The 15,070-nt window shown below is 39.4% G+C and overlaps 1 protein-coding gene across 3 annotated transcripts in view; it reads left to right on the top strand.

Annotated features, from left to right (window-relative positions):
- Positions 1 to 15,070, top strand: part of IMPG1 (interphotoreceptor matrix proteoglycan 1) — a 132,905-nt gene that overhangs the window by 15,785 nt on the left and 102,050 nt on the right. Inside the window, exons 1-2 of one of the 3 annotated variants that reach the window (XM_040473992.1) lie at positions 7,390 to 7,498; positions 10,035 to 10,268. The exons of 1 other annotated variant lie outside the window; for it this stretch is intronic. In XM_040473992.1, the coding sequence (XP_040329926.1) occupies positions 7,423 to 7,498; positions 10,035 to 10,268 (310 nt within the window). In that variant the 5' untranslated portion in view covers positions 7,390 to 7,422. Of the gene's footprint in view, positions 1 to 7,389; positions 7,499 to 10,034; positions 10,269 to 15,070 lie in introns of those variants that run through there. One more of the 3 variants, XM_040473993.1, reaches the window with a different exon arrangement.

Raw genomic sequence — 15,070 nt, 5'->3', positions numbered from 1 at the left:
GAAATGTTATCTACTTTCTCTCTATGGAATTCTGTTCTTCAAATGGAGATTTTTGTTCTACAGGAATTCCAGTAATTTTTGTCTCTACTTCTGTTAATTCATTCATTAAGGCATTCCGGCCTTCTCCCTTAGGAAACATAATGGATTCGCTAAGTGCTTGTACCAGTGACTGTTGCTTTCATAACAATGCTGCCGGAAAAGCCCCATTCTCCTTTTCCTGTTGTCTGTTTTATCGTCACAATATGTGTACAGTAATACTATATTGTAAACCTGCAGGGTTAGATGGCTGGAAAATATCCTTCTGGAAAAGAGTTTGATAAGGAGTGGTCCAAACGGGTTGATAAGGATCCACTTGAATATATAACCAAGAAAGAGACTGATTGGTGGGCAAAACTGAGCCTTACTTAAAATGAAAACTTCATAAGCAGCCTACAGCTGGAGGCCAACTTTGGTACAGAAAGGAAAAAAAATAAACTCTTTGCAGATATTACAGAGAGGTGAAGTGAATTATCATGGCTTCCAGGATGCCAGTCAACATCAAGGCCACATGGCCACCAGCCTACAACCTAAAGTGGAAAAAATACTTTTGACTGAAGGGCTGGCTTTCACATTAGCATGTAGATATGCTTAGTCAATCTAATTTTAAAACAGTATATGAGGAATCAAAAGCCTAGTATTTCTGACCTGCCACTTCACCCTTGGACATAGTTGATTTTTCCTTAGAATAAATTAATGTTTTAATTTAGTATTTGAATCTAGTGGTCATTTCATTAATTTCCTTTTCTATATATTTGGAAATTTCTAAACTTGTCATAGCTATACTGGATTGCAGGATTTTTAGCTCCAGGATAGAGTGGCTAAAGGAAAAAAAAAAGATCCTCCCAATGTAAACTTTTTTTTTATTTTGTTTTTTAAATTTACATCCAAATTAGTTAGCATATAGTGCAACAATGATTTCAAGAGTAGATCCCTTAATGTCCCTTACCCCTTTAGCCCATCCCCCCTCACACAACCCCTCCAGTAACCCTGTTTGTTCTCCATATTTAAGAGCCTCTTATGTTTTGTCTGCCTCCCTGTTTTTATATTATATTTGCTTCTCTTCTCTTATGTTCATCTGTTCTGTGTCTTAAAGTCCTCATATGAGTGAAGTCATAATGATGTTTTTCTTTCTCTGACTGACTAATTTCGCTTAGCATAATACCCTCTAGCTCCATCCATGTAGTTGCAAATGGCAAGATTTCATTCTTTTTGATTGCTGAGTAATACTCCATTGTGTATGTATATATATATACACACACACCACATTTCTTTATACATTCATCCATCAATGGACATTTGGGCTCTTTTGATACTTTGGCTAATGTTGATTAGCATTAGTGCTGCTAGAAACATTGGGGTGCATGTGTCCCTTCGAAACAGCATACCTGTATACCTTGGATAAATACCTAGTAGGGCAATTGCTAGGTCATAGGGTAGTTCTATTTTTAATTTTTTGAGGAACCTCCATACTGTTTTCCGGAGTGGCTGCACCAGCTTGCATTCCCACCAGCAATGCAAAAGAGATCCTCTTTCTCCACATCCTGGCCAACATCTGTTGTTGCCTGAGTTAATAATGTTAGCCATTCTGACAGGTGGTATCTCATTATGGTTTTGATTTGTAGTTCCCTGATGATGAGTGATGTTGAGCATTTTTTCATGTGTCAGTTGGCCATCTGGATGTCTTCTTTGGAGGGCTGTCTATTCATGTCTTTGGTCCATTTCTTCATTGGATTATTTGTTTATTTTTTTGTTGTTTTTTTTTTTAATTTTTTTTTTCAACGTTTATTTATTTTTGGGACAGAGAGAGACAGAGCATGAACTGGGGAGGGGCAGAGAGAGAGGAAGACACAGAATCGGAAACAGGCTCCAGGCTCTGAGCCATCAGCCCAGAGCCTGACGCGGGGCTCGAACTCACGGACCGCGAGATCATGACCTGGCTGAAGTCGGACACTTAACCAACTGTGCCACCCAGGCGCCCCGGATTATTTGTTTTTTAGGTGTTGAGTTTGATAGGTTATTTATAGATTTTTGGACACTAATCCTTTATCTGATACGTCGTTTGCAAATATCTTCTCCCGTTCTGTCAGTTGCCTTTTAGTTTTGCTGATTGTTTCCTTCGCTATGCAGAAGCTTTTTATTTTGATGAGGTCCCAATAGTTCATTTTTGCTTTTGTTTCCCTTGCCTCCGGAAACGTGTTGAGTAAGAAGTTGCTGTGGCCAAGATCAAAGGGGTTTTTGCCTGCTTTCTCCTTGAGGATTTTGATGGCTTCCCATCTTACATTTAGGTCTTTCATCCATTTTGAGTTTATTTTTGTGTATGGTGTAAGAAATTGGTCCAGGTTCATTCTTCTGCATGTTGCTGTCCAGTTTTCCCAGCACCACTTGCTGAAGAGACTGTCTTCGTTCCATTGGATATTCTTTCTTGCTTTGTCAAAGATTAATTGGCCATACATTTGTGGGTCTATTTCTGAGTTCTGTATTCTGTTCCATTGATCAGAGTGTCTGTTTTTGTGCCAGTACCATACTGTCTTGTTGATTATCGCTTTGTAATACAGCTTGATGGGGATTGTGATACTTCAGCTTTGGTTTTCTTTTTCAAGATTGCTTTGGCTTTCTTTTTCAAAATTGCTTTGGCTATTCGGGGTCTTTCCTGGTTCCATACAAATTTTAGGATTATTTGTTCTAGCTCTGTGAAGAATGCTGGTGTTATTTTGATAGGGATTGCATTGAGTATGTAGATTGCTTTGGGTAGTATTGACATTTTAACAATATTTTTTCTTCCTATCCAGAAGCATGGAATCTTTTCCCAGTTTTTTGTGTCATTTTCATTTTCTTTCATAAGCTTTATATAGTTTTCAGTGTATAGATTTTTCACCTCTTTGGTTAGATTTATTCCTAGGTATTTTATGGTTTTTGGTACAATTGTAAATGGGATTGATTCCTTGATTTCTCTTTCTGTTGCTTCATTGTTGGTATATAGAAATGCAACTGATTTCTGTGCATTGATTTTATATCCTGCAACTTTGCTGAATTCATGAATCAGTTCTAGCAGTTTTTTGGTGGAATCTTTAAGGTTTTCCATATAGAGTATCATGTCGTCTGCAAAGAGTGAAAGTTTGACCTCCTCCTGGCCGATTTGGATGCCTTTTATTTCCTTGCAGAGGCTAAGACTTCCAATACTATGTTGAATAACAGTGGCAAGAGTGGACATCCCTGTCTTGTTCCTGACCTTAAGGGGAAAGCTCTCAGTTTTGCCCCAATTTAAACTTTTGGTGTCAACCACTTTTCTTAGCCTGCTGGAAGGAGCCCTGCCCATGGACACCCACCTAAATATTTCCTGCCCACCTAAATATTTCCTGCCACACCTTTCATGAGAACCTCCCAACTCATTGTGAGCCCATCCCACCATGCTGCCTCAGCCCTTCCTCAAATGGTCTCTTTTGCTGAGAAATCACCACTCTCACCATCACTCCCATCAACAAATGTACTCCACATGTATAATCCCAAACTCAAAGAAGTGATAATAGCAGTTGATTTTCCAACATTCCCTTTTCAGTATACATTATGTGTTAGATAGCGACACCATCTGGTGAGGTGGCACATTAGCATGTTGAATACACCAGGCTCTATGAGCACACATTGCAAGCCTCTAAAAAATAAAAAAATTGGGGCGCCTGGGTGGCGCAGTCGGTTAAGCGTCCGGCTTCAGCCAGGTCACGATCTCGCAGTCCGTGAGTTCAAGCCCCGCGTCGGGCTCTGGGCTGATGGCTCGGAGCCTGGAGCCTGTTTCCGATTCTGTGTCTCCCTCTCTCTCTGCCCCTCCCCCGTCCATGCTCTGTCTCTCTCTGTCCCAAAAATAAATAAACGCTGAAAAAAAAAAATTAAAAAAAAATTAATAAATAAAATAAAAAAATTTAAAAAATAGAGGAAAAAAGAGAATGAAGGGAGGAAATGTTGGTACTTTTATGTGTGGTATCAGAGGAATCTTCACCCATATAGGACCTTACTTTGTTTTAGGAAAAGCAGTAAAGCCAGATCTTTCAACGACTTTTGCTGTGGAATGGAAAAAAAAATGGATCAATAGCTAGAGGGGAAATGGCATCAAGAGAATCCTTTAAGTAGAAGGAAAAGTAATAGCGTGTTTGTAGGCTGATAGGAGTAATCCAGCATGAAGAAGGGAAATACCAACATAGGCAAGTGATAGAAGAGTTTCTGGAAGAATGTCCTCAAGAGGTGTACAAGGATGGGATACAGACAGTACTCAAGTAAAGGAATTGGCCTTGAATAGGAAGAGACTGCTCATCAAATAGTCACAGGAAGGAAAGCAGAGTATGTGAATGCAGATGCAGTCAGTGAGCAGATGCAATGCTGGGCATTGATAAAGTTCTCTTCTTGCTCCCCTCATTCTCAGGAAAATGTGGAACCAGGTCATCAGCTAAAAGTGAGAATTGGCCAGAAGTGCAGGAAATCTGAGAAAAGTTGTATGTAGTTCTCCTGGAGAGTGAGAAACTCAGTGGACCAGGGAAACATAGTGTGATGCTACTTATGGATCATAAATTTAACATGAGTCTGGGGGCACCTGAGTGGCTCAGTTGGTTAAGAATCTGACTGTTGCTTTTGGCTCAGATCATGATCTCACGGTTCATGAGTCCCAGCCCCATGTCAGATTTCATGCTTACAGCACAGAGCCTGCTTGGAATTCTCTCTCTCTCTCTCTCTCTCTCTCTCTCTCTCTCTCTTTGCCCCTCCCCTGCTCACTCTCTCTCTCTCAAAATAAATAAACTTTAAAAAAAATTGTTAAGTGAGTCCAAATGGTTATTTTTCTCCATCCACGTTCAGCTACAAGGGTACAAAGTGAGGAGTAGGAAGAGGGCTGAATATAACATAAAGTTTTACCTATCAAGCACAGTTATTCAGGGGCAAGGGAATTGACGACTTCTCATCCTAAAGAGCCAAGCAATATTAATATTCTTCCACATTGACACCCATGGTCTTAATTGTTTCTATTTATTATTATTTATTTACTCTTGGATAAATTGAAAGTACCTGGGAATGCTGACTTTACTAAAATACACTTTATGCATAACCCATCTCCTTTCTGTTCTTTTGAGTTTCATTCACAGAGGAATTTTTTATTTATCTTTTCACTTAGGATATTATCTTTAATAAGATGACTGTGCTCAAAATCTCTGATATTAGACACTGTAGCAGGGAGAAGAAATTTAAAAGGGAGGTTGCAATAATGTAGGTGGACAGGACAAATGAAATACAAGAGAACAATAAATGAATTCTGAATATGGGGTCTGAGAAAGCTTAGTGGAAAAGGAAAGAAAGCTTAGGAACTGGCCCATGAAGGAAGAAGGAAAAGAAGGGCCTGCTGATATGAGGGAACAGACAAATAGGAGATGAGCACTGAAGGATGGAAGTACAGGAAGTCTTCCACGATGAGCATAGTCTTGTCTAAGGACTAAGGAGAAGTGTCACGAAAGAACATGTTTAGAAGGAAAAGTAATACCAGGGAGTGAAATGCATAGACTGTTGAATAAAGGAGTTTTTATTGAGCACTTACCCTGTGCATAATGCTGTTTTAAGTGCTGCCCAGGTGGTAACTCATTTACTAATATCACAGAAGACCTGGAGGAGAGGCACCACCACTCCCCATTCTACAGGTGAGGAAACTCAGGCACAGACAGGTCAAGTGCTTCCAACTGTATAGCTAGTGAGTCACAGAGCAAGGGCCCTGTGTACCACTGGTGTTATCAAAACATTTTGAATAAACAAGCAACATATAATTTCTGTTGCTACTACATTTTTCTTTCGTAAATAATGAACATATTTAAATTAAATTTAGAAAGTAAGCAATGAATATTAGCTGTCTCTCATGTGTATTTAGAAGCCCTGAATATTCAAATATATTAATTTCCATTTTTTCTTTTCCTCATTCAATGAGATGACTGTTTCCAAAAACTATTGGCTTAGACTGTTTTCCTGGTGATTAATCTACAATATAATATAGTACAATTGTATTTATTTTTGTCCAAATTCTTATTATATTGTATTCTGGAAAAGATACAGAGTTTTTGTTTGTTTTTTTCTGAAACCACTTTGCCCTTCTTTTTCTTTGTAACTCTGAACTTCACCCAGAAATAGTTGTTGATGGCAGCCAATTCATCAACATACAGGTTATACTCATGTTTTGTCAAGGATTTTCTGCCTGAAAAATTTTCTAATCTTTTATTAAATATGCTTCCTTTTTATAGCAGGTCATTCAACTATCAATTCATTCTCGTTAAACTTTTACCTATTCTTTCTAAATACTTATATAAACTAATAATATCAGACACATGAAAATACATCCAGAGAATCAAAGTTCAGTTCAATTTCAACATTACTATTTATGCAACATGGAGGACAGCATCTAACGTGATCTCATTGCTTTACCAAAGAGTGCTTTCATTAGCACCAATAAATATCAGCTCTTTTTACCTCATTGAAATCTGTAACATCCCATGTTTCAATCTTTAAATTTTGGGTTTATTTTACTTGAATTCCTTGGGAAAGACACAGACTTTGTAAGTGTGGCCTCTTCTATAAATATTTTTGAACACAGGTAACACTTAGTCTGTGTTCTCAGAGACTTTGCCTACCTCTTTTCTAGTGATGACGTAGGGTCAAGACACAGGCAGAAGATTCTGATCCTTGCCCAAGTGATAGTATCATCACAAATGATCCCCTGTGGTCATTTCTATGTGTCTAGAGGAACACAGGCTGAAGTGTCTATTACTCATGTGAGAAAGGACACCAGAGAAAGGTGGAAGATGGTTAACCTAAAGTAGAGAAATGCATAGCATAGAGGAAATATGAGGCACTGTCAACTTGACCTTTGCTATTCCAGAGGGCAGAGATAGGACTACTGTGCAGAAGCTACTGGAAGGTAATTTTCAACACAAAGAATTAACTAAGTAGAGATTTTTAAAGTGAAACAAAGTGCTTCCTAGATGAGGGAGACAATCATTTGTAGGATATTTGCCATGAGTCTCCCTTACCAAGGAGATATTAAAAATTCAGTGACCATATAATGTATTTTCCAAACAGGGATACATTTGAGAATGAAGGGATAGCTCCAAATAAACCAGGATATCCCAAGCAAACCAAGTCTCACTTCACCCTAATTCACCCTCAATGTTGATCACTGGCTATGTGTATTTGACATGTGAAGAATAGGGAAGATTGATCCCAGTGGGGAAAAAGGAACAGGTAAGAGCTCATGGGATTCTGGGACACAGAGCAAATCTGGAACTTTTTCACCTCCTTCTAATCCTATCCTGGTAGAATGAAGTCCAAAGACCTGGATCAAGCAGTCCTATGTGAGCAAGCCTGGATATGAGCAAAGTGTTAAGATCCAGAAGAATCCAAGTAGGAACAATTCCAGGACAGGGGCACTGTTCCCAGAGCCAGGGTGGAGTAAACACTATTCCCAAAGCAAATTATTCAGCAGGTTCTAACAGCATAACATTAAAAAGCAAGAACAGGTGGCACCTGGGTGGCTCAGTCGATTAAACATCCCACGCTTGATTTCGGCTCAGGCCATGAGTCCATGGTTTGTGAATCAAGCCCCACATCAGGCTCTGCGCTGACAGCACAGAGCCTGCTTGGGATTTTTTCTCTCCCTCTGTCTCTGCCCTTCCCCTGCCCACTCTCCATCTCTCTCTCTCTTAAAATAAATAAATAAACATTTTTAAAAAACAAAGTAAGAACCAGACCAACCCCAAAGGGCAGGATATTGTAGGGGTGACAAAGTGGAAAGCAGGACCAACATTACAGGCAGGCACTGTGAGAAGATGTGCAGGATGAATAAGAGTACAGTTTCCCAAAGCATGGTCTGTGCTTACCATACTGGATAGGCCTAGAATTATCTAATGACCCACATTTTTTTTTTTCTAATCTTAGTGGCAAATGAATTGTAATTACAAAAACTTTTTTCTGTGACCTACACTGAAATCTGTGAGTGTGTGAAAGGTTATTAGAAATTAACATTCCTAAACTAAAATTCCCGTTTTACCAGCTTCAGTGAGCACTGTATACTCAGCTCCTGTCTCCTTCTTGCACTTGCCAGTGTTCAGTGGGCACCTTCCACTCAGCCATGCAGCCAGCCTAACTCAAGGAAAATGGCCTCCACCTCCTCCACAGTTAGAACGAGCCACTCAGGGTAATTTCAGTCCCCTACTCTGTGATCACTCAACTCAAGCCAATAGCACTGGTATATCCCTTGGCAACTGGTATTGGTCCAGGCATGTGGCATAAGTCAGCCACACTGTAGGGAAAGGTTATTTTTCAAAATGAACAAGGGCAAGCATGTTTAATTCAGTGGAAGCCAGCCTACAGATATAATCACCACGTGAGGGGACTGAACAAAGAGAGTGAGGCAGTGGCAGAAAGGCAGAGTCAGAGCTTTGTTTTCACCAGGCATTCCTTACCATTAGCTTTCCTTTCTATGTGATAATAACTTCCTTATTGTTTAAGCCATTTTGACATGGGTTGTCTTGACTTGTCCCCTGAAAATGCTCTTACAGATCCTTAGAGCAGTGGTTTCCCAAACCTGCATGCATATTAGAATCACCTAGAGACCTTCAAAAGTTGCTGATGCCTGCATTCTACTCAGAGATGATGATTTATTGGTTAGATGTGTGGCTGGGTGAGCAAATTAATCCATAAGCTCCCTTTCTTCCTGGAGATTCCTGGGAATTTATCACTGTCCAAGATTGACAGAGTACTCTAAGATGCCTCAAAATGACAGAGAATATGTGTTTCCACAGGACTCAGTCCATTCCCTGTAATGAAGGAGGGACTTTTATGCTTTGTGGCAAGATTTGAGTTCCTCCGCAGCTGCCCTACTTGGATTTCTGCTTGATTCCGTTGTCTATGCCAGAAGATTAGAGTTTGAGATGCTTCTTTAGTAAAATGGGAATAGAAGTCTCAGTAAGCCACATGGTTAGGGTCTCAAGGGGCCATAGTGAGTGGTCCCAACTGTTCATCAATTAGTCCTTTCTTAAGTGGAAGACATAAAAGGAAAGAGGTGGAGTGGGAGAGAGGTAATTGAGATCTGACCCCTATTAACATGCTCCAACACCTCCAAGCCTCAGTACCCTACTGTGTGATAAACCCAGAAACATATAATCTGTTTCATCAACACAGTAGAGTTTTGTGAAATAATATGACACCTAGGAAAAAAATTCGAAGTAAGAAAGGACTCCGTGAATGTAAGTTATTGTTACAAGAGGTCCAGAGAGTTAAAAATGAAGTGTAGACCTTACCCTAACAGACACAGCGGTGCCAGCAGGATGAAATGGCTCAGGGAGTTAAATCCTCTGCCAACCTGATCTCTTCATACTCCCTTTCATTCCTCTCACCTCTCTCCATAAAATATCAAACTTGCTCTGTAAAGTTGACTCTAAGATGTGTCCTTGCCCCAACTCACTTTCCACCGGATTGCTACCAGATTGCCACCCTCTGAGCCCTGCCCACAGAAATCCCAGTGCTGCCATTCACAGGCGGGAAGGTTGTTTGTTGCATTTTTCCCCCTTGGTTTTTAGAAGCTCTCGACTTCCTCATCCAGAGTGTACCTCTGGGTACCACAATGTGCTATCTTTCCCCACTTGAATTATAATGTCTATCAAAAGAGGCATCTCTCGGGAGGCTTGAGTGCTAAGTGGGGAGTGATTTTTAGAGATGTGTGGGAAATGGTTTCAATATTTGGCAGTTCCTAAAGGCAAGATGATTTGAGATGTTGGTTTTTTTTTTTAAATACACTTGATTGGCTCATTATGCTATTCCCTTATTTATGAAAATGCCTTGTCACTGGAATTCAGGAGTTGCTCCAAAGTAGAACTTGAATAAACCAGAGGATTATAACTTTTAGTTTGTTCCATTCATTTATCATATGTTTCACATATATCAATGTATATATTCACCAGGAATCAATTTTTCTCTTACAGATCTCTCCATTAAAACATACCATTCTGAAACTAAAGATGTAGACAATGCCCCAAGAATCAAAACAACTGAAAGTACTACAAAAATGTACCAAGTGTCAACCATGAAACGAATATTCGATTTGGCCAAGCATCGACCCAAAAGATCAACATTTTTCCCAGCCGGGGTTAAAGTCTGTCCACAGGAATCCATGAAACAGATTTTAGCCAGTCTTCAAGCTTATTATAGATTGAGAGGTAAGGAAAGCGACGAAACCTGTTTAGCCTCTCATTCTTTTAATCCCTTCCTTTTCATTCAGTCATACATTGTTTTTAGCCCAAAACTTCCAGAGTCTCTCATTTAGTCACAAGAGTTACAGAAATCAGTCAAGTGACCTGAGAGTAATGAATAGTAAACATTCAAAACTATGGTAGATGTCTGCTCTTATGTTTAAAATGATGTCTTGTGCAACCCAGAACTATTAAGGCATTTAATGAGTCACCAGGGGGCCTTGGCCTCTGGGTATTACCACTTTGTTTTATTTTTGCCAAAGCCCAATATTGAATTTTAATGTTATCATTGTTAAGTAAGAAGCACAGAATGATTGCAACGTCAGGAATCTGAGCAAGTTGATTTATGACTTAGGATTTCATTTTTCAAAAGCAACATTACAATCCAGATGCTCTCTCCTTTCTTGTTGAGTTTAAGTTGTTTATTGCTGACCCAGCAAAAAGTGCTGAAGTTTGGAAACCTGGAGGCACATCCAAAGTGCACAGGAGTCACAAATTAACAGTGGTTACTGAGATATAATGCAGGGATGTTATCAGGATTTACAACACAATGACTGTGATTTCCAGCAGAGTTAAAGTACAGTTTTCACCCCAAGACAGCATAACAGAATTCTTGGGGCTTTCTCAGAAATCATGATGGACTTCAAGCATACCACAGCCATCAGTGGCTATCCTTGTCATTCACTTACTACAGATGAAAAAGTCCCCATGGCTTCTTCTTTAAATGAAAAACAGAACACAAAAAAGAACCTTTAGTAGATACTATTAAATCCCCCAGGTTGCTCCAAATAGTGCAAAAATATCTAACTGAAACCTAAATTCAATTCATCTTCCATGTGAAAGTTGAGAAGATTTTCTGATGTCCACCTTCATTCATCACATTAGATAATTGTTTCCATTCCTAAAAAGCACAGTCAACCTGCTCTATTTCAAGCCCATTAACTAGTGCATGCTGGTTCAATTCTAGCCTGTGATGTATTACAAATTATGACAACAGAGAACCCATTTCATGATACTAACATCCTACAAAATTCTTGAGTATTTACATCTGTAAAATGTACAAAGATTGAGATAGTCTGGGGAGTTTTTACTGGGTTTTGGAGGTATAACTGTCTCAAAAATATCAAGCCTTATGTTCTTCATATGTCTCATTTTATGTGGAACAGATATTTGCTTTCTGACAGAAGCCATACCCACAGAGAAATGACAAGTACTGGATCACAGTCAGAAGGAGAACTCCAATTATAGGAAACAAAGTACACTATATTATTATGCTTAGGTCCTAGCATAGCACCTCTGCATAGCAGTTTCTGAGTAAACGCTTATTGATGGACACAGGAAGCAAACAGGCCATTGGGCATGCGAAGAAAAGACAATCATGTATAAACCATTCATTTTGAATGTGTTTACACATTGATCAGATAATGGCACTGGTATATTTCATGTTATTTGTTCATGGATGGAAGTAAAATACATAGTATATGCATCACATTGAATATGAACACAATACTGCTATTTTAAGGTAACTTCTAATTCTTTATGACATTCACAAATAGGATTCATCGCAGGTATTTAGAAAATAGGCTACTTATTGCTATAACCAAGTTTTTAACTCTGAATTGTATCCCTAACTCTTCGTTCTTGATTAGGTTTGCCATTTGCATTTTTGCTTTCCTGGATGAAACAAACCACTGTTTTTCTCCCCGTGGCAACAGCAGTCCATTATCTTTATGGCTGCCCCTGGGTGGTATGAAATTTTACTATTCATCAGCATGGGTTCTTCAGTCTAACAAATTGGTTCACAAAGAAACAAGAAATAAGACCTAGCTACAACGTGGTATTCCTTTGACAGAGTTACCCACTTACCATTTTTGTTGCTGCTTTTACAAAATTATCTTTTGACGTCTTTCAAACGTAGGAGAGAAAGCTTCCACATTCATCAAATCAAATGAAATATTGAGATATTTGTTTTTCCAATACTTAAAGCACCACAAATGAACGTGTTCTGAGCCTCATGGTAGAATCATAAACATGCTCATCCCAAAGCACAAATGCAAGACTGCAAGTGTTTCTGGTAGTCTCCCAGGGGAACCCTGGGCTCCTACCCAGGCAAACTCCCTGCTTTTGATTTCCTCCCTTCAAACCGCCTACCCCTCTCTGTATCTCCCTCTTCCCCCTCTCCATCCTCTGCCTCCCCGTCTTCCTCTTCCCTTTACACCTCCCTGTCTCCATTATCCTCCTCCTCCTCTTCCTCTTCCTTCCCTTCTTCTTCCTTTTCTTCTTCTTTCTCTTCTTCTCTCTTTCTCTCTACCTCTCCCAACCACAAAAGCTAGATCTTCCTTCCACATTAATGTATGCCTTAGAGAAAGTTTAAGATAGAATCCTAGTTCTTCCTTCTCCATTTGTCATCCATAGATCAGCCGTATCACAAGCATCTGGCTACTTGTTAGAAATACAGACCTACTTTCACCCCACCATATCCACGTCCAGAATCTGTATTTTAATAAGATTCCCAGGTAATTCATTTTCACTCTAAGGTTTTAGAAGCACTGGTCTAGAGAATATCTAGCCAACACCCCCATTGTACACATTTGAAAAGTGAGGTGACATGCTCAGTCAGAGCCATCATCGGTGGCAGAGCAAAGTTAGAACCCAGCATTGACTCCTACTCCAGTGTCTTATCTCTCCATCTAATGCATACCCAACCCTGTGGTGGACGTTTTTACATACCATTGGTCTAACCTGATCTTTCCAAATGTACATAATTATCCCAGGGCATGCCTGGCCTCCAGGACACATGTTCCCTAGGGTTCTTCCCACATCGCCAAACAGCCTACCATATGCGATTCAAGAGAAAGACGGAGACTCTGTGGCCAGATTTCAGGCATTGGCCAGCAACTGTGGGAAGGCTAGGGAGGCAAGGTTCTGGATTTGCCTAGAATCCCTTTGGAAATCTCTTCTGGTAGATTCAAGGAAGGATGATGCAGTAAGTTAAATAACTTAACAACTAAGTTAAAGGGTTAGAAAAATCCAGCTTTCAGAAGTTTGCAGACTCCTCCCAGCCCTGAGATCCTTAAATGCTTCAACTTTCAAGGGGTTCTTCTTATGCTCCCTTGGTAAGGATAAGGGGCTTTCCTGGTAGGGCATGCACTGTGCTCCTGTTCTCCCATCACAGAAGGATTCTGCACCTCCTCCTTTGTGCTTGAACTTCCAAGAGGCCAGAAAAATGACATCAAAGCAATCACAAAAAAACTCTGCTCCTCAAAAAGTCTAAAGAAAAGCTACTGGTCCCTGTTTCATCCTTAACTTTTTAATCACTATAAACTACAATGCCTCAGGGAAATTATTTTTTTTCTTTTTTAGTTCAAGTTTGTATTTAAACTACAATTAGTTAGTATATGATGTGATATTAGTTTCAGGAGTAGAATTTAGTGATTCATCACTTACATATAACACCCAGTACTCATCACAACAAGTATTCTCCTTAATACCCATCATCCATTTAACCCATCCCCCACCCACCTCCCTTCCAGCAAATTTCGATTTGTTCTCTACGATTAAGAGTTTGTTGGGGCACCTGGGTGGCTCAGTCAGTTAACCATCTGACTTCTGCTCTTATGGTTCCTGGGTTCGAGCCCCACATTGGGCTCTGTGCTGATAGCTCAAAGCCTGGAGCCTGCTTCAGACTCTATGTCTTCCTCTCTATCTGCCCCTCCCCAGCTAGCACTCTGTTGCACTCTCTCTCTCTCTCTCTCTCTCTCTCAAAAATAAGTGAAACATTAAAAAAAATTTTTTAAAGAGTTTGTTTTATGGTTTCCTTCTCTCTCTTTTTTTCCATATGTTCACCTGTTTCATTTCTTAAATTCCACATATGAACGAAATCATATGGTATTTGTCCTTCTCTGACTTAATTTCACTTAGCATAATACACTCTAGCTCCATCCACATCATTGCAAATGGCAAGATCTCATTCTTTTTTATGACTGAGTAATATTCCAGTATATATTTCTTAACTAGATTATTTGTTTTTTGGGTGTTGAGTTTGCTAAGTTCTTTATAGATTTTGGATACTAACCCTTTTTCAGATATATCATTTGCAAATATATTCTCCCATCCTGTCAGTTGCCTTTTAGTTTTGCTGGTTGTTTCCTTCTTTTTATCTTGATGAGGTCCCAATAGTTCATTTTTGCTTTTAGTTCCCTTGCCTCTGGAGACATGTCTAGTAAGAAGTTGCTTTGGCCAAAGTCAAAGAGGTTGCTGCCTATTTTCTTCTCTAGGACTTTGGTGGTTTCCTGTCTCACATTTAGGTCTTTCATCAATTTTGAGTTTATCTTTGTGTATGGTGTAAGCAAATGGTCCAGATTCATTTTTCTGCATGTTGCTGTCCAGTTTTCCTGACACCATTTGCTGAAGAGACAGTCATTCCATCGGATATTCTTTCCTGTTTTGTCAATGAGAACTATAGACTTTGTAACAATATTTGTTCTTATAATCCATGCAAGTCTTTCCATTTCTTTGTGTCATCTTCAATTTCTTTCATAAGTGTTTTCTAGTTTTCAGAGTACAAATTTATTACCTCTTTGGTTAGTTTATTCCTAGATATCTTATGGTTTGGGGTACAGTTATAAATGGGATTGATTCCTTTATCTTTCTGCTGCTTCATTATTGGTGTATAGAAATTCAACAGATTTCTGTACATTGATTTTGTATCCTGTGACTTTACTGAATTTGTGTATCAGTTCTAGCAATTTTTTGGTAGAGTCTTTTGG

Source organism: Herpailurus yagouaroundi, unplaced genomic scaffold, assembly GCF_014898765.1.
Source record: "Herpailurus yagouaroundi ecotype Mexico unplaced genomic scaffold, PumYag 139, whole genome shotgun sequence".
NCBI classification, from domain to species: Eukaryota; Metazoa; Chordata; class Mammalia; order Carnivora; family Felidae; genus Herpailurus; species Herpailurus yagouaroundi.
Note: the sequence above shows the minus strand (reverse complement) of the source record. Positions and strands in the feature narration are given on the sequence as shown.